The sequence below is a fragment of the Mugil cephalus genome, chromosome 1 (assembly GCF_022458985.1).
Source record: "Mugil cephalus isolate CIBA_MC_2020 chromosome 1, CIBA_Mcephalus_1.1, whole genome shotgun sequence".
Taxonomy (NCBI): domain Eukaryota; kingdom Metazoa; phylum Chordata; class Actinopteri; order Mugiliformes; family Mugilidae; genus Mugil; species Mugil cephalus.
In genome coordinates, this window is record NC_061770.1 from 34,250,121 (window position 1) to 34,277,272 (window position 27,152).

The 27,152-nt window shown below is 41.9% G+C and overlaps 1 protein-coding gene and 1 non-coding gene across 3 annotated transcripts; one reads left to right on the forward strand and one right to left on the reverse strand.

Moving 5' to 3' along the window:
• Positions 1–239: 239 nt before the first annotated feature.
• On the reverse strand, positions 240–26,215 carry frem1a (Fras1 related extracellular matrix 1a). Of its 2 annotated transcripts, none has more exons than XM_047569103.1 (37): positions 25,786–26,215; positions 18,528–18,942; positions 17,268–17,362; positions 16,841–17,151; positions 15,892–16,088; positions 15,443–15,766; positions 15,262–15,370; positions 14,857–14,988; positions 13,933–14,277; positions 13,657–13,799; positions 13,371–13,567; positions 13,198–13,288; positions 12,897–13,064; positions 12,607–12,815; positions 12,266–12,359; positions 11,841–12,093; positions 11,268–11,459; positions 10,894–11,079; positions 10,608–10,804; positions 10,321–10,531; positions 9,293–9,437; positions 8,996–9,137; positions 8,083–8,116; positions 7,519–7,783; positions 6,646–7,063; positions 5,314–5,515; positions 5,090–5,234; positions 4,887–5,016; positions 4,708–4,780; positions 3,701–3,850; positions 3,407–3,615; positions 3,267–3,314; positions 3,000–3,185; positions 2,673–2,804; positions 2,278–2,393; positions 1,999–2,084; positions 240–436 (listed from the first exon to the last, which is right to left on the reverse strand). In XM_047569103.1, the coding sequence occupies exons 2-37, from the start codon at positions 18,759–18,761 to the stop codon at positions 240–242; spliced, it is 6,366 nt and encodes a 2,121-aa protein (XP_047425059.1). In that variant the 5' UTR covers positions 18,762–18,942; positions 25,786–26,215. The 2 variants fall into 2 exon arrangements, with proteins under 2 accessions (XP_047425059.1, XP_047425051.1); XM_047569095.1 differs by having other exon boundaries at positions 8,083–8,278.
• trnar-acg lies at positions 6,194–6,266 on the forward strand. The gene has a single exon. It is a non-coding gene; the product is annotated as a tRNA-Arg (tRNA).
• Positions 26,216–27,152: the final 937 nt, after the last annotated feature.

Sequence of the window (27,152 nt, forward strand, 5' to 3'; positions counted from 1 at the left end):
ATGTGTAGGAGCATCATTTCATTTGTGTTTGGCTCAGTTGTCAAACCCCGTTCATCCAAGTTCCCTTAATGTGGTCGAATCTGGGCCTCTAAGACACTAAATACATATGGAACATTACTTTCAGTGGTTAATTTGAATAAATGCAGCTTAAACAAGCACCACAAACATTTCCAGCACAACTTCCCACTATCTCCTCTTGGAGCGTCATCCATTTTAAAAAACACTCCTTCCTCTTGTTTTCACACCGAGCACACAAACCGATGGCCCCTGCTCGTCTTGCAGTCCCTGATTTGCCACTTCGCCCTCCTCCACACCAGCACGCACTTCTTGCCTCCCTTGATTTTGGACCGAGGGGGCGCCTTCCTCCAGTTGGTGTAGCCGACCGGCTCGCCGCCCGCCCACTCCCAGCGTCCTCGACCCTCCCTGTCATTCAGGCCTGGTGGAGTAAGAGAATGATTAGTCATTTCATTTTCAAGAAAAGACAATATGAATGATCCTTAATTGTGAAGATTTGGAGACACACAAGGCTCCACCGTCTACATGTTTTCATGTTTTTATATAAAAGCATTTATATATATTGTATATATATATATATATATATATATATATATATATATATATATATATATATATACACATATTAGTGTTATTGTAGGACGTCAGAAAACTGTTTTACTTTTGGGAATTTTTTCAAAATTTTTCCTAACCCTAAAATTCTCATGGAGAATATTAGAAAATTTGTTACGTAAACATGTATTTTGAGCATTAGAACATAAGTCTTCAACAGGGGGTCGTAATTTCTTTAGTTGATTAGACATTTTTTTGTATATTTTTAGAATTTTCCCTCACAAATTTAAATTTCTTTAAATATACATTAACATGAATCCAACATATTTTAGTAAAGGGATAAGGGATAGTTTAATATTAAGTGAAAAAATATATATTTATAAATAGCACTAGGCCGAGTTTAATGTGCACATATAGTAGGTAGGGGGTCCCTACTTAATCTCTCCATCAGTTTTGGGATCCTTGGCCTAAAAAATGTTGAGTTTTATTGTAAGACGTCAGAAAACCATTTTACTTTTGTGAAATTTAGAAATTTTCTTTACCCTTAAGTTGTAAGCAAATGTAAACATATATTTAGAGCATTTGAACATATAAGAGCTGATTCAGGCCCTTGTCAACATTATCACGTTAGACAACATTAGGACACTTCTTCATGGTTCCTAATAGATCAGTTCTGCTCAGAGTTCATGCAGAGGTGGACCAAGTGGACCAGATTTGACAAGGATTTGACCTGAGAACGTTTCCTTGATCTACTTTGATTGGCTGAATGAAAACCAAATGCTTTTAAACCTCACTGAGAGGAACAGGGATGCAATTTAAAAATGTGATGATGTTACCACATATGGTTCCTTGCCCCATAAAGGGTTATGGTACAGTAAAATGTATAGACAGTAAACATCCTGCTAAACTGTGGTGTCGGTGGCAGCAGAGCTAGAATGAGAGACCAGGATTGCAATACTTTTACATCATGGGTGTCAAACACCAAACTCAAAATTTTTAATTTGGAGGCCATATACAGCCGAATTTGATCTACTTTTTTACTTTTTTCATATTTTTGAGGACCCCCAAATTAAGACAATTTTCTTGAAAATTAGCAGTTATTTTGCAGCAGTTTTTGCACTTTTTAGATTCATCCCACGGGCCAGATAGGACCATCTGGGTGGCTGGTTTTGGACCACGGGCCGTATGTTTGAGACCTCTTTTCTTAAAGTGATAAAGGAAACTGACATTATGCTGTAAAATCCCATGAAGCAAAACATTACGACAACATTTAAAATACCGTATCAAACATAAAGCTTTCAGTTATTCAGTAAAAGCTAATTGTATGATGTATAAAAGGTTCCAGTGAGTTAAAGGTCACTCATTATTTGTGTCTAATATTCAAGATAATACACCACAACATTTCAAGTGACAAATAATCTTTATACCCACCTATCCAGAATGGTTTTCTCCCACTGAAGTCCCACAGCCAGTCCATGTCGACTTTAGAGAGTACACTCGCGAGGGTTCCTTTGTATCTGACATCGAAAAGAAAGAAAAAACAATAAAGAGAAGCTTGTGTTTGCCTTTTAAAGGATTTATGAAGAAGAATTATGTAGCATAAATGAGATTATGCGAATGCCATGAATGCCTCACAATGTCTCTCTAAGCCAAGCCTTTTGTTTTACCATAATCAGTGTTTGTAAAATAATAAAACATGTAGAGCTGTACCTTTCCCTGCAGGCCCTGTTGGCTGTGCTCCACGTGACCTTACGCTCAGCGCTGAGGATGTAACAATGGCCGCCGTGAAAGGTCCAGCCCTGAGGACACGTCTGAGCGCTCACCATCTGTGTTTCAAGGAGACATTTGTGGGTGAACAATAACTAATTGGACATGAAGATAATCATTTAAGGTAACACTGTGCCCACTGATTACAAAATGTGTATATCTCCATGATTGCTCCCTTGAAATCCATAACTCTGCTTTAAAATTTAATTTATAAATCTAAATTAGTTTTGTAACAAGCAAACAATCTTCTCAGGTGCAGGAAACCGAACGAAAATCAAATTCGGTCACTTGGAAATATTGCCGACTTTTTAATTGCAGATGGGAAAAAAAAGTGATACCTGATCTGTTGGGGCCCAAGGTTTCCAGGAGACACCGTTGCAGTGATAGAGCTGATTGGCGGTTTGGTTGAAGTGAAGGAATCCCATCAGTTCTGGAAGACAGGGCTTGGGGGTGGAGTTATCTGGTGGAGCCTGGGAGATGAAAATAAAACAATGATAGTTAAAGTAAAGACTATCATTTGCTACTGGCTAGTAAAATAAGACCAACCACCTTTCCAACCAGGATTTGAACAAAATGCCTAATTTGTGAAATAAGGGAATCACATGGGAGCTCAAATGTAAGAATTTATCTCCTCTGATTTGCAGTTAAGGGTTTTTAATACTTACATATCCTTTCGCCGGTCCAGTTTTCAGAGGCCTTGCATGCTTTCTTGGAGGATCCGGTCTGGATTTAGCTTCCATCGCTGACATCTGCTGCAGCGCCCCCCTGCTGACCACCTGGATGTTTGCCTTTCTGCCCTTTCTGGAGGGGGAGGTCTCATCTTCTACTTGCATTTGCATAATGCCATGATACTGGAGTTGAAGAGATATTAGAAGTTAAGACTTTTTTTGAACTTAGAAAATATCATCCTGTTGTCATCTGCTGCTACTTACGGTGTAAACTAAGTCTGTCCCATTATGGAAAACCGATGATGGCGCAATCTGAAACGCAAAAAAAAAAAAGAAAAATGGTGCAAGGCAGAGTTAAAATGGAAGAGACTAAAGATGAAATCAAATGCTTGGTTGACACTCACTGATTTTGGATTGCCCACGACTCTGAGTTTCTTTTTTGGGAGGCTTGAATCCGGCACGGGGATGCCGTCTCCACGTGTCCAGATGACGGATTCTGTGCCGAGGGGAAGTTTCTCGAGCTGGATGGAGCCATGTTGGGGGTACGTGTCAGACCGGATCTCTTTTCCTCCAAGCACAGGAGCCCTCTGATCCTGGTTTAACCTGCACTGACCTGTGGTGGATTTGAGTTTCATCTCTTTGGATAAAACAGCCATTTTTGTGGGAAAAACACATCACTACATTTTTTTTTTTGTTACCTCTTCCTGAGTCCCTGATGGTGAGTTGAGCCTTGCTAATGCTGCCAATTACAGCGCCTACAGGTGACACCAGCAGCACTTCAAACGTCTCCTCAGCCTCCTCGAGGTGATCTTGGACGATCTCAGTTTGCCAGCTCCGCTTTGACACTCCTAGAATCAATCAAGGACCAACACAGTGATGTCAGACAACTTCTGGTTTGGGGCGAAGCAGAGTATCACTTCAGTTTGAGTCTAAAACTGTATATGCGGGAAACATAAGACAGCGCTCAACGAAACTCTAAGGTAAGATTGAGACTATAATGTTTCACAAGTCATATTTAACTTCATCTTCATTCTAATTGTTGGCGATCATTGTCGTTATGTGGCTGCTTTGGTGTGGGAACGTAACGCTAAGCTAGGCATGCTAAGCTGCAGGCTAACAAGCAGCAGCTTAACCAATAGACTGAATATGAAAGGCTGGAGTGGGGGACAGTTTTTGTGCAGTCTGTGCATGTTTCCCAAAAGGAATTTTGGGAGTAGCTGGGGGAGGCACTGTGTGAATTCCATTTCAAATTTGAGAACACCGCTCACTGAGATAGCGGAAGTCGGGACACCTCGGCCCAAACTGGAAGTCATCTGATGTCACATGAAAAGGGTCTATTAAATATATTGAGATCTCTCTTTGTTATGAGATAACAAGATAAATAACTAGAGATGGCGAGGAAATGGAAAAAAAAATAATAATATGTGAATGCATGGCCGCTTAGGGCTTTGTGTACTATCAAATTGCTTTTTTTGTATTAGGGAAATTGCATGGCCTAAAAAAAATTATCAAGGCTATCTTCTTAGACTCTAATGCTGCTAAAGCACAAGTCATTCATATTCCTTAAGAGATTGTACAATGGCTATTATATTTTATTATTTGTAACTTTTACACTAAATACGCTGCAGTAGCACAAATCCCAACTGATTCACTTCCATGAAGAATGCAGTATCATGCCAGCTCTCCTCTAATAATAAAAACCTACCTGGATCAAACTGAATGAGTGACGAAGGGTTTAGGATGAAATCTTTTCCCGCGGCTGCCGTCGCCTCCTTTACCTGCACAGAAACATGTCACAGGGCACACGTTGAGAAACCGAACTCCTCAGATGTCCACAGTCTGAGTCACAGCTCATCAGTTTCAGCAACAAAAACACTTGCTGACCTTTAAGGTGATATACGACGACTCTGCCAAGTTCCCCTTTCGGATGACGTCCAGCCCGATAGCTCCCTGCTCCTCGCACGCAGAGTACTCGGGCTGAGACAACTCCACACTGGACCACCTGAACTCAAGCCTGCAAAGACAAGCAGGTCAAGCCTGGGGGAAGCCACAAAATAAAAACAGTGTATTATTCCTTTTTTCCTCACATGTGAGAGGGCCCTGTGTTGCCCAGAGGATCAGACACTCTGAACTCCAGGCTGTCTGAGAGAGTCTCCTTGTCCGGATTGATGACATAGACGATGGTTCTTTTGTTCAGCTCTACCTGAGGGAAGCGCTGAGGCGCAAATCTACCTGCAAAGACCAACGTTTTTTTTGTTTTTTTTTTGACGTAAAACTGCAGCAAAGACTTTAACAAAACTCTTCACCCCACCTGTAGTGATGTTCTCCAGGTACCCAAAGTAAGGTGGACGAACGATGCAGAATATCAGTTCTTCGTCCCTACTGTCGCCGTCCCGGGCCTTCAGCTCACGAGAAGACAGAAAAATACCAAACCGGCCGTCGGCTAAAAGCTCTGCCTTCCAGAGTGGGAGCAGCTTCACGACCTCCGGAGGCGACTTATCCAAAGGCTTGATCTGAAATTGAAGACAGGCTTGGTTACCACGAGCATTATGTTAAAGAAAGTGGTTTCTCATGTGGCCTGGTACACGGACAGTTAAAAAGCTTCTACGAGGAAACATCTGAGGCTAGAAAAGAGAAATATCCACAGTTACATCCCTTCTTTTTTTCCCCACATATTTTCTGTTTAAGATTTGCAGGACAAAATCAATTAAAACAAACATACACACACACACACACACAAAAAAAAACAAAAAAGACAAAAAAGTCAGTTACAAGGGCTAGTGGTGCAATGGATAACGCGTCGGACTACGGATCAGAAGATTCCAGGTTTGACTCCTGGCTAGCTCGCTAGAGCTTTTCTATGAAAAATAGTCGTGTGGCAAAAGCAACAAGTATTGCTCACGGTCTGACTGCACCAAAATAAATAAATACACTAATTCCTTGATTTTTTCAATTTTTTTTAAAAAAAAGAAGGCAGAGAAGAGAAATTTATTTTTTTTGAGGGATTTATAGCTTTTTATAGTTTTCTTACACTGCATGGAGACATAATTGAGTTACATCAGCCTATAGCCCTGCGTGCCCTGAAACCATAGAGGTGCAGGACTTCACTTTGCAGAGAAAAATGGGACAACACTGAAGACTTCCACAGTGTTACACTAAAAAAAAAAGACAAAAAAATAAGTTATTTACAAGGGCTAGTGGCGCAATGGATAACGCGTCTGACTACGGATCAGAAGATTCTAGGTTCGACTCCTGGCTAGCTCGCTTTAACTGTAATTTCTCCATAAAATGTACAAAATATTTGTCAGTTAAAGATCGCAAGTTGTTGTCTTGGATTAGCAATGGCCGATCTTCTTTGAGGTAAGATCTTTTTATCTCAAGTTTAAAAAAACAAAAACGAAAACCATCTGATAGTAGCAAAACAACCATCTTTATATCTCTGGATAACAACATTTAAAAAGCAGGAACCTCTGCTCTCTCTGGTATAATTTAGCAAAAGTCACTTAAATTCCCCTACTCCACTGTGTATTAATAATGGAAATTAAAAGGTTACTATTTGATAATTGCTTAATCTTGTTAAATTAGCTTCTTTTGGAAAAGAGACAGGGGAATGATGATGATGTACATCTCTTTTATCGCCTACCTGAATAGTAAAGAACACAGGCTCCGTGTGCAGACGCCCATCCAACAGGAAGCCTCGATTAGTACTGTCAGAGGCCGTAAAGGCGAATCGGTCGATCTGTGATGGTCCCCCATCGTGTTTGTACGCCACTGCTAGCTCCTTCAAATCTCTCTGAGTGAAGTTTGAACCGGCGGTCAGTGCGGTACTGGCTACGACCAGTTTGCCGTACTGTGGGGGCTGCAGGAGGACAAAGGTCAGGGCACCGGGTGGGGTGTCGGGGTCAGACATGGACAGACAGTCGGGGCCCAGGATCATGGAAGAACCTTGTGGGACAGTGAGCCCCTTGTTGGAGGACAGAGACGGCAGGACACGGTCCACCATTTCCACCCCGACCTCAAAACTCCCATTTCTGCTCATTTTGCCATTGCTCACAACAAACCTGTGAAAATATGCAACAGACTGGGTATTAGGGTATTGTCTGACCTGATGTGATACTTTCTGATGTGAACTGATTTAAAACTTTCCCCAAACAGGAATTTCACCAAACACAAGTCGTACAGATCTTCGTATTTCCAAACCTCCTCAATTAACCTTTCCTCGATGTGTTACATCTTTATTGATCCAAAACACTCAATTGGAAAATTACCAAGATGGACAAAAAGACAGAAATAGTAGTAGTAGCAGAAACACGCTATTGCCAAGGGTTAGAGTTAGGGTTAGGCGAACATTGCTGGGGAGGTGTACGTCAGGCTACGGTGTTAGAGTTTGCGTCTAAACCGCCTTTTAGGGTTGGGCTTAGGGTTTATCTTAATGTTTCATGACAGGAATGTGAACAATGCACAAACATTGCACTGCTGTAAACATGCATTGACAAAAAAAAAAGCAAAGACTCACTGAAAGGTTTCCGTGGACGCGCTGGCTTGGTTGTCGTGCACGTAAGCGACGAGGTTCGCTGCTATGTCCATCTGGCTGAAGGTGGAGATGACCAGTCCGGGATGCTTGATGTACTCTATGTGTCCGTGAGCCGGTGGGTGGGTGACGACGTACAAAAGCTCCTCTGGCTTATCGGTGCCGTCCGTGGCCAGAAGAACATCTGTGGTGAGAATGACGCGGTCGCCTCGGCTGACGTTCACAGGTTTCACGAAAATGGCAATGTTTCCTGAAAGCACAATTAAATAATTAAATATTAGGTTATATTTAGGATTTCACGAGCATACACAGAATAGTCATAACATTATGATCAGCCATGTCCTGTCCTATGGGTCCTTTGTGCCACTTTCAAGAAGTTTGGCCAGTTTGGCCAATGTCAATGTGGCTTGCACCGATCCTTTGCCTATCCTCAAATATTTCTCAAACCTCGACACACCTACTAATAATCAATCCCTTTATCGGAGTGGTCACAAAGTTTTGACTCCTAATAAATAGACAGTTTCATCAAAAAATTCAAGGATTTCCTACCTTTTTCTAGATCCTTCACAGAAATCTGGAAGTGCTGTGGAGGTGATTGATTCTTTCCATCAAGCAGGTGGAAGACGAAGAAATCCTGCATTTTAGCCGGGTGGACGCCTGTGTGCATGTAACGTAGAAGGTTCATGTCCACCATCTCCTGGGTGCAGTTTTCCCCGGCTGTCAGAGTCACCCAGTAGTGACGTTCCTGAGACGGGATTAGTTGGAGTTAGTGGGACTTGTTTAAGTCATAAAGGAATCTTAAGGCAACGAAATGCTTTAAGATCTAACATCTGGATGTTTTTTTTTTTTTTTTTTTTTTAAATGTCCTGTAAACAAGTGTTTTTAGCCCATTTTGCTTTCCAGGCCACCTGCAACCTTTAATATCAGGCAGTTATTTACAATTTACTGCATGCTATAAGAGTGTGATAACCTTCCAGGAGGCGAGGTGCAACTAAAATTACCATAATGCCACCGTATTGGCGGTAAAATGCAATATGCTTTCAGAAACAGAATTTTTCCACAAACTGTGACATAATTATTGTAATCCAAAGTATGTTTCGGGGGCACATTTGTTTTTTAAAGGGGTTAAAGTTGTGCTTAAGGGTTAGGAAGCAGTCATGGTTAAAAGCAACAATGCTAACTGTCACTTTAAAGGACATCCCATGCTGTGTTGACCCATTCATCCAACCCAGTGTCATCATTCTTTACCCCTGCCATCATCACTACAGCCACCAGAGGGTGGTGTTACTTGACTGTTGGACACAAATGGTTTTGAGGCATACTGTCATGAATGAATGAAAATATTTTGTACAATGTGTCAGAAAACGACAGTTTATTGGGTTCAAATGGAGGATTTGGAGAGGGGTTATACTACAATATGAAAGGTATGTATGTATTCAAAACTTTATGGCTCTGCACAAACCTTAAGCTGAAGAAGTCCCTGGGTCGGGACACTCTCAAAGATATACAAGACATCTGAAGAGGGGCTGTCGTTGTCCTCTGCAAATAGCGTAACGCTGGATATAAGCCTGGTTTCCCCCGGCTCCACCTGTAGTCCAAGGTTCCTGGAGGGCACACCATTGACTCAAGGTTTACCTTTAAATTTCTTTTCCAGATTTTGTGATGACTTAACAAGAAAAAGATACTTGATCAGACAAAAGATACTTGTTAAGATACTTAACAAGAAAAACAAACAATGAAATGATGGCATTCGCCTGACCTGATGACACGAGGCTCCTCGTCATTCACTGGCAGCACCTTGACCATCACCTGTCTGTGGAGCTGGTGTCTGCCATCAGTCAGCTTGATGGTAAAACTGTCCTCCATGCTCTCAGAGTCATCATGCATGTACATCAGATCCATACCTGTGGGATACAGATGATAGTAATTCATTTGACTTATTGGTGGATGTACTACAAGCTCATTACAAGCTCTTAGGATACTACAGTACAATATCGCTGTTGTACTCTTCAGTTGCTGATATCACAGCAACAGATGAGAAGGGTCGGACTGTAAGATGCTGTAAGTCAATGTTAGAAATATTGCAGGGCGTTAATGAGTGAGATTTAGAGAGACTTGAGTCACTTTGAGTCGAAATGACTTCCTGAAGAATGGAAATGAAATGGGACGTTAGGTGGACATTTCATTTTAAAGCCACAAATTTCTCTTGCACTGTTCTGGCCTATGTACTAAACTAGACTGTCAATCTTAATACACTGATTAGTTTATAAGAAGCATGTAAATATACACCAATCAGCCATAACATTACAACCACTGACATTGTAGATTAAGTAAATAATATTGACTATGCTGTGACAATTCAATGTTCTTCTGGCAAACTGTTGGATCTGGCAGACATGTAGCACAAACCTAGACCAGACCAGGCACCCCCTCCCCACAGCAATGACACTCCTTGATGGCAACAGGATGCAACTTGACACAAGAACAAAAACGGTTTAGGAACAACTCAAAAAACATGAAGAAAAACACAAGGTATTGACCTGGCCTCTCAGGATCCCAAACTGATCAAGTATTTGTGACACGATCCACCATTGAGACCCCTCCCCTCAACCCAAAGGCCCCCCACTAAAAACATCCTGTTGCCTGACACCAGAGGACACCCTCAGAAAGCCCATGTCCATTTTCTTATGAGTCATAATGTTGCATCTGATCGGTGTAAATTTCTTAAAGTTGCTGATGGTAAAAGCCGATAACATCACTGCTTTAATACTGACATGGGAAAAGTACCATTTGTAAGATCTGTCATGGTGAAATCAACCACAGGGGATTGAAGACCGGCTTCACGTCTCCTGCCGACTGGCTTCCCACTGATGTGGTTGACGATGCTGCCGTGCTGAGGAGGTCTGACAATGCTGAAAATCAGGCTGTTCTTGGGGATGTCCAAGTCTATCGCGTGCAACACCGACAGGTCCAGCTGCTTCATGTCTCCTTCTTGTACCTCATCACACAGGGAAGTGAGTGAACATACGGTCGCATACTTGCACAAAGTCAGAGGGGAATGTTGCGAGACTTACTGTGATGTTGCGAGCCACAAACTCTGGAACCTCGTCGTTTGTCGGGTTGATGATGATGTAGAAGGGGACGTGGGCAGAGCTGTGTTTACCGTCTGACACACAGAGCATGAACTGGTCGGCTGTGGGCTCCATCCTTTGGTGTCTGGACTGCACGTAGTTAATGTGACCCTCAATGATGTTGTTGTATGAAAAAGAAGCTGCAGAAAACGCACATGTGAGAAGATATTTACTTTTTTTTTATTGGTGGCTTAATGTACAGTACAATAATGTACATTGTGGTGAATACCTATGCTGATGCCTGTGTTGCTTTTCTCAAAGCCAGGACTGGGAAGGACATTTTCAATGTAGCCAAACTGGGGTGGAGAAATCAGATTGACCACCAGCTCATCCAGGACTGTGTCCACGTCAGAGGCTTTCAGATGAGACGTAGTAATTGGGGCAGTCCCACCTTCATCCACCATGAAGATGTCCCCTGCACATGAGAATAGGATAAATAATTCCTTTGAAATCCCTTTAAATGACCAGTTTATTGCATATATTGGTGTCTTATTAAGTTCTCGAGCCTATTCTTGGTTTCTAGGCTTCTTTAGACAAGAGGACCTGCACCCTATGTACATTAGTTATTGTCCTAAAAAGGTAGCTGAATTAGAAATTGCCCACCTGTAGCTAGTGAAGGGGCTTGGCTGTCGACAGGAAACACCGTGATCTGGAGGTCGTACACGGGAAGCTGAGCCGTGCCTCTGGTCCTGATGGGGTTCCCTCCACCGCAGCATAAAGCCGAGGTCTCTGTGTCCCCATCGGAAATGACAAAGGTGATGGTGTCATGGCGAGGGGACAGTCCAATCTCCAATCCTAGGAAAGCAATCACAGAAAGCATTTTTAAACCTAGATCAGACCAGGCATCCTGACCCCATAGCAATAGGAACAACTCAAAAAACTGCTGTTTTGGATGGAGAAGTTAGACCTACACAATATTAGGAAGGTGGTCATTTTTTTATATCTGGTTGGTGTATTAGCGCTGGCATTTTGCACATATTATACTAAGTGATTGTGAGGAATTTGTGAGGAATTTGGTGTACGTGTCATTGATTAACAGTGTGGAAAATACTCTTAATTTCTTTATGAGAATCTAAATATCAGCACAAAAAAGTTGGAGCCAGGATTTGGTTAGCCAAGCTTAGAATAAAGGCTAGCTGCAAGGTTGTCCTCGAACTACCTCCTCTGGTATCTAACCTGTGTGTTTGTAGGTGATGATCCCTGCGGTGATGTCTGCCTGGACGAAGCGGTCAACCACAACACCACTTCGCAGCACCACGCCATGATACGGCTGCCGGGCAATCAAGAAGACCAGGCTGCCATTGTCGCTGTCTGCATCAGTAGCGTAGATGTACTCTGCTGTGATGACTATTTCCTGTCCCTCTGCACAGCTCAGAACTGGTTTCAGATCAGCTACCACTACTGGGACTTCATCGTTGATAAGTGTTACCTGGAAATAAAAAGGAAGTCAGGGCAGAAGCCTCCAGTTATGAAAAAATTTACATCATTACTATGTCTTTTGTGACTTGTAGGCTCCAAACTGGAAAATGGTAAATTATCAGCAGAATGCAGCTCGTTGGCTACTGCTGATTCAGTAGATTTCCTCAAATGACAGTAATTACCTTCACGTGCAGGACAAAATTGAACGCATTGGTGCCATCGGTTGCAATGAATTCAATGTGGTCCTCTGTGGTTTCTGAGCTGTCATGATTATACCTGCATGAACAAATAAATGTATAAAAGTGGTGACAAAATTTATACAGTGAAATTAGGCAGTAACAAAACACTTAGGGACCAATTTAGGGAAATATCTGTTTCGATTTGCTGGACCATTTATTTGTTTTTATTCGTTTTAAATGTGGAGTCCTTCAAGGTTTCATTCTGGGTCCTCTTTTATTTTCTCTCTCTTAATGTGTCAAATGTCAAAAATTAATTTTGAAATGACTGATGCTGGATGTCTGACCTAACTTTAAGGCTTTTCAGATCTTGCAGGGTAAAGGTTTGGCCTGGTTTTAGATGTTGGCCACCCAGCTGCAGAGCACCGTGCTGTGGTTCTCCCTGAAGCTCCACCCGAATGGCGTCTTCACCAGAATCTACATCCGACACCAGTAAGTGTTCAGGGCCGAGCCAGCACTCCCCTCCTTCATCTACAGACAATGGGTTTGTGATAACCTGAAACACAACGCACCCACACTTTTTCTACATTTCCACTATTAAGAAACAAGATAAGAATTAGGATGTTTTTATTTGTACCTGTGGTGGTTGGTTGTCCACTGGTACCACAGTGACGTTAAAGCAGATCCCGGTGATAGTTTTACCCAGGTGGTTGGTAACAGAGAGAACAAACTGGATATGCTGGGGGTACGGACCGATGTCCATGATTGGAGGCATGTAGGCTACTTTCATGAAGTTCACGGCATGCTGGAAACAAAAAGTTTCAAGATGGTCAATGTTATTCACTTCTCCTGTCAGTGGTCATGATATTGTGGCTGATCGGTGTATAGTAAAAAAAAAAAAAAAAAAAAAAAAAAAAAAACAAGAAAAAAACATTTACTTGTGTGAAGAGCCTCAGCACTGGTGCATTGGAGTCCTTGGTGAATTTAGGTATGCTGTCGACAAGGAACAACCTCCCTGCATCTGGACTCCTGCCCATTAGAAAAAAACAAGGCGTAGTTCAAACCGAATGTTTTCCCACAGGGTGATTTTCGAAGGCAAATGTGTAGTAACCTGTGAGGACTGGTATAGAAAGGCGGAGTGGTAACGGTGTATGTCAGCTCGCTGTCTGGCGACTCCTGATCTACAAAGTGAAGCTGCTGCCGCGTTATATGAACCACTTCAGTTTCTTTGATCACAAGACACCGACTGGACCCGGGAACCTCTTTAGGTGGTTGGTCTGGAACTGGTTCTATGTGCACCATCACCACCTGAAGACACCGTTACATTGCCTGAGAAACTGCATAAAGCTCAAAAATGTAAAGTATTTCAGAAGTTGGTTACTACTACTACTACCCACTTGTGGCTCTGAGAGGTTTGGGGGATCATGGAAATCCGACAGCACCACCTCAAAGGAATCATCGAACACCTCGTTCCCAAGGTGTCGATAGAAGACGATCGACTGAGACAGGTCCTTCTGCAGAAAGTGGCTGACAGGATAACCTGGATTAAGACCAACAAATGACATGGATAAAATATAAAGAGATGCTTATCTAGGTGTAATATATTCATTGTGGAGTGTTTCACCAAAAGGACTGAATTTCAGGTCCCGGTGCTGCATCCAGCTACTACTGACCTGTGAGCCCTGGTCCTGGGATCTTCATGACCTCTCCTGCCTGTGGGGGGCGGGTAATGTTATAGAGGATGTAATCGTCGCTGGAGTCCATGTCTGAGGCCTGGAGGGTGGAGCCCCTCAACAGAGTCATGTGGCCCTCAGAGACCTCCAGCAGCATGTTGGTGATGAGGAAAGGAGGGCTGTCGTCCTTAGGAAGGACCTTAATGGGGAACTTGTGTCGGGTCTGATGGCGGCCGTCGGTGATGCGAAAGATGATGAAGTCCTTGGTGGAGTCACTGTCGTCGTGGTGATAGCGAACCACGCCCTCTTTGATGTCTTTGACTGTGAACATGAAGCCTTTTCCACCTGAAGTTGCCATCAAACAAACGAATATAAAAACATATATTACTGTATGTTTACTGGGATAGGCTCCAGCACCTTGCGACCCTAGTTAGGATAAGCAGTGTTAGAAGAAGAGATTATGAGATTTTATGTTTTATTGTATATAATAAGATAAATTGTCCTCAGTATACAAAACATGTAACTAACTCAAGCAACAGGATGATGAATTTGCTTTAATTCTGGAAAGAAGGTGAAATAGCTAGCCGAGCATTCCTCCAAGGTAGCAGAATCCAACTGTACTACCAAGTGTACTAATTAGCCAATAAAGGGCCAAAAAGGATTTCTTGGTCCAGAGCAATAACAATTTACAATCATCAGAGATTTTCCTCTTTTATTTTAAGCCAAGTTTTTCTAGAGCTTGAGGATGCTAGTGATAGACATCTATTTTATGCAATTGATAGATTTTTTCTACTACCACTGATTCCAGTCCTTAGTGGCGCTGACCGCTAAAAGCTAAAACACAATTTGCTATACCCTCAAAAGGCAGATGAAACCATATAGAATCAAGTCTATACGTGACTGTATACAGTTTTGCCGCAGTACCTCTGACAGTCAGCCGTCCATGCTGAAGGCCATCCACCGTGATGAGACGAACAGCGTTCAAATTGTCGTTGTCCACTATCTGGAACTGCTCCCATGTTATCGGACGAGACTGACCCTCTAACAGGCTGAGACCTACAAGACAGAATGTTCTTAGAAAACGACTAGGCTAAAGTTATGTATCAATCATATCCAAAAATGTTAAAGGAAGGCAACTGGATTTGTAGAATTTCTTTAAGATATTTAACCCAAGTCTTCAGTTTCTAAAGGACTGGTCGAGGATATGGGGTTTAAATAGGAACATCTGTGAGATTTACCCAGCAATGGGTACCCTGGGTAATCAGGGTATTCATCAAATGAATATATAACAAACTAAATTGCCTCTTTAATAGGACTTTGTTAACATACCCATGTTCCAGGAGACTCTGGGTGCATTTGTGTCAGCATTCCTTACTGACATGTGAACAGTCATTGACGGGCTCTTCTCAAAGAAAAAATCGTGAACCTCAAACTCGACCTGTAAAGAAAAATACGGTCTTTAAGATGCCTATGACAACACAGAATGTATTATAATAAAGGGACGACCTACCTCGTAATTCCTACGTTGGGTTTGCGAGGAGTTCGGAGGTTGATACCCAATGAGCATGTCATTGAGATCAAACCACGTAAAAGAGGAGATTGGGCGTGTGTGGTCGGACAAGTGCGTGATGAACCCATCCACTGGAGGTTTAGTGATGTTAAAAACCAAAAGGTGCTTAGGAGTTTCCTCATCTTCGGCATCCAACGTAGCAGTGGACATGGGTGTTAGGATGAACTGGTCTACTTCCAGGATAAACATAGACATGAAGGATGGTTTAGGAGGCTGGTTGGGCATGGCACCAATGATCCGAACTGGGATCCAGGCCTGTTCGGACTACAAGGTATAAAAAAATGTCTTAGTACCAAACTAAGATTGTAACAAACGTATGCCGATAAAACATGGGTTGACAAAGGAAGTAGTTTTACTTAAAAGATAAAATATAAGACTGAGCTACTTACCTTATATATGCTGCCACTTCTAATGTCCTTGAGGTCCAGTCTGATTGCGATGTAGTCTATGTCTGGAGATGGAGGCTGTATGTGCTGATACCGTAGCCCCATCATCAGGAAGTCATCACAGGAAATCTTGGTGAACTTCACTAGTTTCAGACCCTTCAGACAATCCTCAGATTTACACATCGCTCTGGCTTTATTATCTGAATAATGAAACAACCATATTAATACACTTGACTGTGACTTATAAATGACATCTTGTTGTGGCTGAAATTGTTAAGTTAAAGTCCACTTTCCAATTTTTGGATTACTGTAAATTATGTATAAATATGTAATATTATGTGACACAATTTCAAATACCCCAAATTTTCTCTTACTCATTTTCATTTTCAAAGCCTTTGGAGTCTGCTTTCAAGCTATAAACCTCCCAACCACAGAGTTGTTTTCATTGGTCCATGGGTCTGTGTTAACCAGTTATTAGTTCTGGCAAAAAAAATCCTTGGACATTTGTCCTTGCATCAAGACTCATGTTTATCATTTACCCTAAAATGAAGGTTGGCAGAGTTTGAAAATCAAACCAATCAATCATTACGTTTTAATGTAGCAAAACTTGATCTAGTACTATGAATAGTGAAACATACTCTAGCTATCCTATAAATATGAACAAATCTCAGCTGAACTGCACCTTGAAAGCAGAACAAACAGCAAAGAGTTCACTGTGGGTAGAGGATGACCACAATGGTTGGAGGTGACGGAAAGGTGAAAGCGACCACCAGATAACCACCATTTACAACTGTGCACATCTACAGCACTTCAAACCTTGAGGTTGATGGGCTACAACATCTGAGACTGAGGTGAGTGCAACCTCAGATTGTAAAAAAAATAGCTTGAGCCTACTTAGTATACTCTTGAGTAGGCTCAGGAATCAGAATTTAGAACCAGTTTCATAAATTACCCAGCTGTTGACGCAGGGGAATGAAGCTCTCTGGCTCGTCTCCTCTCTTGGTGGCTTTCTCCGGCTCTCCGGTGACCAGCTGTCCATGGGCTGGCAGGTGGGAGTCATGGCTACTTAGGTGAACACTGCATTCCAGGGTAGACCTCCTTTCATAGTGGAAGGACACCACGTTGCCATCGACAGGATCGGAGAGGCTGTAGAACTCATGAACCTCAAGGAACTTGGGCCCCAGCTTGATGATACTGCATTCTGGTTCCATGATGTCCACGTGAAGAGAAAACACCTCCATGTGCGTCTCTGTCTCTGTGAACCTGGCCCAAATCACAAAACAATTCAGTTTTAGCATGAAGTATTATGCATAAATGTGATGTTAGTTCCACTGAAGACAAAGAATAAAATTAATATCTGACTTCTTCTGGTGTTGTACCTGTATAAGCGAAGCTTGACGGTGTCCTCCTTTAACAATGGACAGCCGTTGTGGACGTACTTCACCTCATCAGCCAGGTAATGGCAGTCAAACACCTAAAGAAAATAAACACACAAATCTGTATCACAAACATATTTCAAACATCTGGATCCTGAACGTGAGGAAACAACCTGGCCAGATGTAAAATTTAGGATATTTGTAGATTTGCCAGTTTATCGATAACGATAATTAATAATGTCTTCATTAACTGATCAGGCATAACATTATGCCAACTGAAAGGAGAAGTATATAACATTGACCATCTCATGACAATTCAGTGTTCTACTGGAAAACTTTTGGACCTGGCATTCATTGGTGTGGATGGATGGATGGACCAGACCAGACACCCCACCCCATAGCAATGACACTCTTCCCAGCAAGATACAGCCTGACCTGGCCTCCAAATTCACTAGACTGTGGGATGATCATTGTAATTTTCAACATGTTTGTACAACAACATAATTTTAGTATTTGGGGTAAAGTTGCCAAAAATAAATTAATCCCAACCCCCAAAAGGTCTCAAAATTACATATGAGGTATAGCAAGTATTCAAATATAGTGACTCTTACCAAAAGTCTCTGTCTCAATAAGAGCTTGGTGGTTAGATATGGGGAATGTTAGAATATCAAACTAAGTTAAAGTAAAAGTATAACTTATACTTATTCACTCAAATATAGTGAGGCGATGCCTTTAATACTGTTGCAAAGGGACAGTTTAAAGTTTCAGCCTAAACTTTTCTCAACAGCAAAGAGCTGCTTTGGGACACTCTGTGGTTTGACTGTATCTGTCAGCACAGAGTTATTAGAGAGGAGACAGCCGGTCTACCTGCACAACAAAGGGACAGGTATGGAGCCGACTTCTCTTTCCCGAAAATCTTAGAGAGCTACCATATAAAAATTAAGGAATTACATGCATAACTGACAACACAGCATTACTGAAATGACGTTGTAGGGCTGTAGATTTACGCCACTTGACAGTCTTGTACTTTATCTCACTGTATGAATTAAAGAAAAAAGTATATCACAAAATGGACAGAAGCCTATTAGGACGCTGAAAAATAAATGAGTTACAACCCATCGTAGAGCTCTTGTCATTATTACCACAACTCCAGTGATATATTAGGTGGTTTCCTTCATGTTAGCCGTCATGCAAGTGAAATGTGTGCGTTTAAACCGTACACCGTTGCTGTACTTGTGCATTAAGGTTTTTTTTTTCCATTACCTCAGGCATGAGCTTTCCCACTCGTTGAGTTATGGGCTCGTTCAACACCACCTCCACCTTGCAGGCGTCCTTCTGGTGGGGAATATGGAACTGCAGGTCACCCTCCTGAAGGTAGGCCGACTGACCCCGCTTCACCTTTAAACCTTTGTTGACTTTCACAAGAGAGGAAGAAGCCATTCCCAGTAGAAGCACTGGGAGGAACGTCCAGGCCAGAGTTTGACGACGCGAACCCATTGCCGTCGGTCACAAGCCAATGTCCTGCAGAGTCTATATGGACTGGTTTCAGAAACACCCTCTCGTTTGGGAATTTAGTGAGCTAAAGTTTGCCTTTCTTGAGAAGAAGCTATACTTTCCTCTGGTTGCATAATGATTCTGCAGCATGTGGCTGGGATCTTATCCCAGGATCAATCAGGAGCTGTGGAGGAAATTAAAAAGATATTAGTCCTTCTATCCTACAACCCTATCCTACCTCACCCTAACCCTACAACGTTCTATCCTAGATCTCTGCAGCATATAACAAAGTGCACAAAGGAAATTAAAGAAAAACATCACAGAAGCAGTTCAAACAAAAGAGCAGAGTCTTTGCTACAAGAAGAGGTTGCACTTCGACAATAAAATCTTCTAGGGAGCGGTAACTCAAAAATAATAATAAGCATTTGATACAAGGTATTTAACCAACTGAGGTAGATACTACTGTATTTACACTGATCAGCCACATCATTATGACCACTGATAGGAGAAGTAAGTAACGTTGCCGATCTTGTGACAATTCAGTGTTCTGCTGAGAAACTTTCAGACCTGGCATTCATTGGTGTGGATTTTACTTAGACGTGTAGCACCCACTTAAACCAGACCAGACACCCCCCACACCCCATAGCAATGGCACTCCTTGATGGCAGCAGCTTAACAGTTTAGGAACAAATCACATAACATGAAGAACAGCACAAGGTGTTGTCCTGAGGTCCAAATTCACTAGATCTCAAAGTGATCAAGTATCTGTGGGATGATCCACAGAGGCCCCTCCCTTTGAAGACCTCCACTCCACAGGACACCCTCAGAAGAACTATATAAAACTATTTTGGAGGTACAAGGGTTAGGGTTAAACCATCTTCCAAATAATCAACGCATAACGTAGTAGGGACCTAACTTCGCAGTTTCACGACAAAGAAGCGGGTAATACCACAAAAACACAGACTGCTTGGTCTACATGCAGAAGCATGAATAAGCACTAGTATAAACACACACGCCCTCACACAGGGATAGACCAACACTGGTGGTTTATTGCACCTGGAAACATAAATGTTGTTTTTCTTATTATAAGACAGAAAAGTAATAAACTCTTTTTTCAGTAAAAGCTCCAGGCTTGTTCCAGACCTCTATCTGTAGACTGTGGTTTATTCTGTGCTCAGCCTGCCAGGAAATGTGTTCATTATGAACAAATGTTGGCCTTTCCCCGAGGCTAAACGTTCATATAATGACACAATGTTTGTCAGTGACCTCTGACATTTATATAGACTTATGCCTAACACTATAGTAAACTGGCTATAATTATTTAGAGCAGCAGGGGGACAGCTTTCCCATAAACCCTGGCTGTAAAATATTTTTTAATACAAACTATGGCTGAGTCATAGCAGCTCCTTTCTCCTCAGGTATTAATAAAGTTGTCTTATCTCACTGAGGATCCCTCTGAGGATGTGTGGGGGAGCTGTTTTGTATCTGAAAACAAGCTTCTTATGTCATCCGGCTACATTCCTTCAACGCTCGCCTGGGACACCTACTCCAGACCTCACACAGAAAGCACCTTATTATCAACGTGTGCATTGGGGAACATGTTATAGCCTGTTCCCGTGAACAATGCTTGTGTTCTTAGGGAGCAGAGAAGATCCCGTTCAAGGAGCTGCGTGTCAAAAAAAAGGATTTCAAATGGTCAGAGACCACCTCCAACTCAGGCTCTGTCATGAACATGTTCAATGGTCAAGTGTCTTCTCGGAAAATTACTTTGGTTTTCGTTATGTTGCTGAGTTTGAGGGTAACATGTTTCGCTAAAAAGGTATATTTTGGAGGTATATATTCCCTGACTGCAGTTAGTTTGACCTATATATCAGTATTTGTGCTGTACAATCAGTTGGATACTATTGGTTGGTATAAAGCTGTTTCCAAACCCAGAAATGATGATGAACGCCCTTAAAAAGTGAACAATACATCAGTTTATTTTAATAACCTTAACAAACGATCACTTTAAGAAGCTCTTAATGGTCAACATTAAGAGCTTTGATTTATTGGGAGTTTCATTGGGAGTTTTCAGGTTCTCCATTCGATCCGCCCCTAGCTCCTCCCTTTTATCCAACTTTGGGGCCTCCAAAAAAGCCAAATACCAAACTCAGTGCTTCAAGACAGTAGTCCACAACTCAGTGGTTGATCGGTCGACTTTACAGAAATCAAAGTCGTGCAACTCCTAGTCGCCATGTCCATCCCTGTACAATACTGTGTATGAATTAGAGACATGACAACCGTGTTGAGACTGAACTAAATGTATGCATTTGTATGCATGCAAGTTTGCGTTAACCAAACCAACGTAAACAGCACATAAACTATAAAATATGGACAATAGGTGAAATAAAAGAGAAATCCAAGTGGAATAAAAGACAGAAATTCAGGAAAACAGCTTCTCTGACAGGTCATTATTCACAATGGTGATGGTGACATTATGCTGTTGAAAGCAGACAGGCAATTGCCTGGGGCCCTGAGCTGTAAGGGGCCCCCCAGAGATGGATGACATTGGTCCGTATCAGTGACAATGATGGAACCCCTGTAGACACTGCAACGGCAGCATGTCATGTCTATGATGATTGAAGATGAAGTAAGCAAAGAAACAGGATTTGCTCTCCAGCTCAAAACATACCCCTGGGAGGACCAGGCTTTTCAACCTGTTGTGAAGTTGTTTGGGGTCACTGAAGTCTTTTACCTCACCTATGACAAGAGAAATGGCGTCGTTAACCCAGCCATCAGGTGATTTGTTAGTTTTTTACCAGGGTCAAGGTGTGAATGGAGCTGACTGCAAACCCTCTGTGTAATGAGGGTTGTTCCAGTTTCATAAAATTGTTTCTGCATCTGTGAAGGTTCCTAGTCGTCCAGGTCATGATATGATCCCAAAACAATAAATAAATAAATAAAGACGGATGTTTAACTATAATCCAAGTAGCTCCTTCAGTGACCGGTGGGGAGTTTGGGTTTTTATCAGGATATCTGTGGTTGTTGCTGAAAACTCACACTGATAGTCTCTGAAACAACCTGGTACTCACCTGCAATTGGAGTATTCTGTTTAGATTGTATATTTTTTCCTAGTGAATGATACTCTAACGCCTCATTAAAAGCCAATCTTGAAGAAAATCCCAATTGCTTTGTTTTTCTTTGGATACAAATCTATGCATTGCTAATTGGATTGACTTGCATGCACAACATGGGTACAGTTGTTGCCCTTTTTGACTCTTTCCATTCTAGTTTTTGTGGTTTTGAGCAGTCTAAGAGTTGTCTAAGGATCATTTAGGTTAGTGTTTTGTGTCAGTTTAAAATCACAATATGACATGCAATGAATGCATTCAACCCTCCTAATAGCCCCTCTGGGATTTTCTGATTCGCATTCAGTGTCTTTTGCCTGTTGCAATATGACGATGCCTGGTATGGAATTGGATGTTATATGTCACATGTCTCACACACCACATAGATGTTGGGTCCCTGTTCATCTCACAGATGTTGGATAGTGTTAGGGTCAGGGTTTTGTCTCGGCAAGTTCCTCCACACCATAGTTTCTTGGAGTCAGTTGGTGAACTGAAGAAGCTATTTCGATGAGTTTTAGATATAGATTTGGTTATACCACGACCCCAGCAAGCAAGTTTACATGCACGTGAAATATATGAAATAATTGCCTTAATCTGACTTTAACTGGACAATTTAAGCGCATGTAAACATGTTACTCTGACTAAAATCGGAGTTCTCCTTTTCTGATTTGGACACTGAGATAATGCGATTTGACATTGATTTTCTCCGGCATGTATACGCTTAATCGGACTTTAACTAGACAACGCGTGTGGGCATGCTCCACAACTGCTGCTGTATCCAAGAAAGGTAAACAGAGCCGGTAGAAGAACCATCTGAGGAATAGCATCATCTGACCTGCACCATAAGTAGCACACCCATTATGTACAAGATTAAAAAAGCTCAACTATTATCTATGTTGTTGTTGTTGTTTGAAATGCATGTGAACGACCCCAGTGGTTTATTATATGACATAATAGCTCAACCAGAATAGGAGCCATAATAACCCCCCGAAAAGACACATATCGCCACCTAGTGTGAAGGAGGAGGACATGTTCCTGTCAGTTATTCGATTTTCTCCACTGCATGGAAAACGGGACAAGGACTGTAGTCAGAAAGTCGAATTTTGAGCATAGCTCGATTAAAGCTCTGCATGTAAACGCACTGTGTGTGGTGTGGAGGAACTTGCCCAGACAAAGCCCTGACCCTTACCCTATTCAACATCTTCAGGATGGACTGGAGCTTATCATCCAGCATCACTGCTATGTGTGAGATGTAGATCAAACCAAAGTCCAACTTCAATCCAGGATAGACAAAGAGTAGATCACATTTTCGGAGATAACACTCAATCCTGCATTGTATCAGATCGATTACTTCATGTTGCTGATATTTACTCCAAGTAACTGAGATGGCCCACTGGCTGATGTGGGAGGCAGAAGATGAGTTTGGGGAGTGCTGGGAAAGGTCCTAATGTTAAGCCGCCTGGATCACTCTGAGGGTCCCGTCCCTGCTTGCAGTTGACCCCTTTTCCTGTTTTGGCAGGGCCTCCTGTTACAGATGCTATGCAGTATATCAGCGAGATGCATCTAGTTAAGCCGTCACTATTTCCTGTCACGTTGGGAGCTGTGGAGTAAAGTAAAGATAAGTACAGACCACCAACCTCACCTTGAATTAACCTCACATGTCAGGAATGAGTTGTTTTCTTCACTGACATGTCATTCAGGAGGAGGCTCAGCATCTGCTCAGCGTCTAATGACAGACTACATTTACATTCCCATGGTAAACCCACGGCAGTGCAACATGCACTCCCTAATCTTAACGCAACACTGTGTAGGACGATATATAATAACACAACTCTCTCCACAGTTGATCCACAACCTCTTCACATAAATAATTTTAGGAAATCCAGCGCCAGATTAAATAGTTTCAGCTGGTATTCTTCAGTCAGATGACATGAAAATTCAACTTGCAACAGGCCCTCTATTAACATTAACGCAAATCACTGCAACATTACATCAAAATAAAACACTACATTTCTAAAAACCTCTGAAATATCTAAAGCTAAAACATTTTTTCACTCTCATGAGGTGGTTTTCAGACTCTCTTTCAGTCACCGTCCTCATCAGAAATGACGCAGGGGGTCATGTGACCACTTTATTTGAAGTCTTCCTCAAAGTGAAGTCGACAATTTTACTTCCTGAGAGAATTTAAGAAAAATATGGGATATCGTGAGACTTTATGAGAGTTGCAGCTCATTTGCAAAACCCCTCTCAATAGAAACTCGAAATTCCTGCAATATTGCCTTTATTTTGCGAAAAACTGTAAAGGAAACACAGCTAGTGTTAGCCAGTTAGACAACTCAGAAGTCCATTAGGTTAGCTTACAAGCAGCAGCCTGCTAGCCTCGTTGCTAATGGTGTAACTGTCAGTGTAAAGTTACATAACTCCTCCTGAAGGAACCTAACTGCATAATAACATCTGGTTTGGAATAAAAGGTCTGTTCATCTCTATATAATCGAGGGGTTGCACGACTTCAGATCTGTTAAAGTCGACCGCTGTGTGATGAAAGTCGAAACGACTAGTCTCTGATGACGTCACTCATAAAAACCCAGTAGAAAGTAATGAAATCTATATTCTCAAACTGAATACATGCACAATACCAGTCAAAACTCTGGACACACTTTGTCATTGAATTGAATGAGAAGGTGTGTCCAAGCTGTACTCCGTGTACTTCAGCTACAGGTTTAATTACTTTAACAAACAGTTGATGTGCAGCTTCCTTCTCTCTCGTTTAGTTAAGTTGTTAACTGACTCCTGTCCAGAGGATTTGGACCATTTCTCTGCTAGTGTTAGCGGACGTCTTTTCAGATGCATTGCAGTAGCACTTTAGTTGTATTCCAGGACTGACATGTCACGGTAGTATTGGCTTCATCTTTAGTGAAGTATATCCACACTCTTAGGGTTAGGACCTAGGGTTAGGGTTTAGGGTTATGATTTAGGGTTATCATTTAGGTTAGCATCTACGGTTATGGATTACGTTTAGCGTTAGGGGTTCGAGTTAGCAATCAGAATTACCTATCTTCTAGGTGGCGTCCATGTTGTTATTATCACATGACCAGTGACTCTAGATTGTGAGCTCCGGCTTGAAAGATCTGATAGTTATCGTCCATCACCTACACATTTGCAGTTTGCTGTGATTTTGCTACATTACACCACACATTCGGATTGACTCTCAAAAAAGTGCCATCTCTGCTGACACCGCCCGGCTCCACCACAGGTCACACTTCCCCCAAATACCTCCTGCTATGGAACTCCTAAAAGGTCACAACAAACACTTTCCCTTCCGTCTTTTCCAAAGCTACCAAACAATTGGCACAAAACACATCACAGAGAGGAGGTGTCGTGATGTGTCACGTAACAACTGCCTCTTTCCTCCACAGCTGGCACTGCCTGTTTCATCCATTCACAGCATCTTCTAATCTTAGTAATGACAGGGTCCTTAGCAGGCAGCAGTTTCAAAAGAAAGATGAGCCATCGGGAAGGGGCTGGGGGAGGCTTTTGGTTGAAAAAAAAAACAAAAAACACACAACGAAGCATAGAGAATAGAGTTAAAAAGCTCCCAAAAACTGTAATCCCTGACTGCTGCAGAGGTGGACGCTCATGTTACAGCAGAAGAGAAGGTTTGTGCCAAGAAGAGTTGAAATGCACCAGTGCTAATAATGGTCGTGTTAATGCCTGGAACCAGAGTATAAGAGGAAAGACTTTACACAGAAGATGCAGGTATATTCAATGAGGGGGTAGCTGTACACGGTGCACATATAAATACATGTAAAAAATAATGAGGGAAGAGGGAAGAAGGCGACATACAAGCAAACATGATACCGAGTACCAGGACAAAAGAATCCCCAGCAAAGACCAGCACACACATTCAAACATGTCCTTACCTGAACATCTGGCGCTTCTTCTTCTTCTTCTTCTACTCTACCTGCTGTGTGCACTCCTCTCTGCATTCAACACACAAATGCCTCATTGAAAGAATCTGGTTTACTTCACACTAAAAAAACTCCACCCCTGAGAGGGTGAGATAAGAAGAGAAAAGGGGAGGACGACTTCCTCCCCGTGTTGTGCTGTGGGATCACTGATCTGAGCAGGGAAAAAAAAAAAAAAAACTAAAGACAAAGAAGTCCGAGGTCAAAGTTGAGTCCAAAGTGTCTCGTGGTTTGTCATTACTGAAAAGAAGTGGACAGAATAAAAGGCTGAACGTGGGCTAATGTAAGGAAACAGCTAGAGCATTCTACGATAGATTATAGTAAATACAAACTTTGACTTTTCACAGGACACCTCAAAAATCTATCATATAAATGATGTACACCAATCAGGCATAACATTATGACCGCCTTCCTAATATTGTTTAGGTCTCCAGAACAGTTGTGACTCCCCAGAGAAGGCACATGGATCTTCTGAGGGTGTCCTGAATGTTTTGTTAGTGGGGGGGTCCTTGGGTCCTGTGAGTTGAGGGGAGGGGCCTCAATGGTGGATCATCCCACACATACTTTTTTTTTTTTTGGTCTAGGTTGGTGGTACATGTCTAAGTAACATCCACATGAATGAATGCCAGGTCCAAAAGACGGTCAAATTTACTTCTCCCATTAGTGGTCATAATGTTGTGGCTGTTAGATGCTGTTTTTATGGATATGTTAAGGTTGACACCTTTGTGGATGCAAAGGTCTCAACGCTATTGAACTGAGCTGAGCAGAAGTGCCTCAACGCCCCCTGCTGGGGGCTTTTATATATTCTGTTATTTAAAGTCAAAGTCAGATAAAGAGAGACATTATTCTATCATCCTATTAATGTATAAGTATAAAATAAAATAAAATAAATATTTGAGTAATTGAGTTCATACTTATTCTATTTTATGGTTTTCCAGGGCACTCAGCTGTTTTTTTCATGTAAAATTATGCTCCAATGATTAAGTTGATAGCACCGTTTTAATGTTACTTTCGTGTAAATTTTGTTTTGCAAGTGCAAAAATAATTTACAAAATCATTTAAAAATGTTGACATCTTACTATTTATTGTCATTACACGCTTGCATATTGAAAGACTGACACTTTTTTCTTGTCATTCCTGAGTGTGAACGCATTATTCTGACCCTGGAGCTGCAGCCGTTTGTGCGTAACGTTTGATTCAACTCACAGTGTTTGCTTGTTCTGGAGTGGGCAGCACTGTGGCTCATTACGCTCCTCGGCGGAGGTGTTTGTCAAAGAGAAGTAACATTCCTCAGCTTCAGACGTGAACCGCTCCACTAAGTC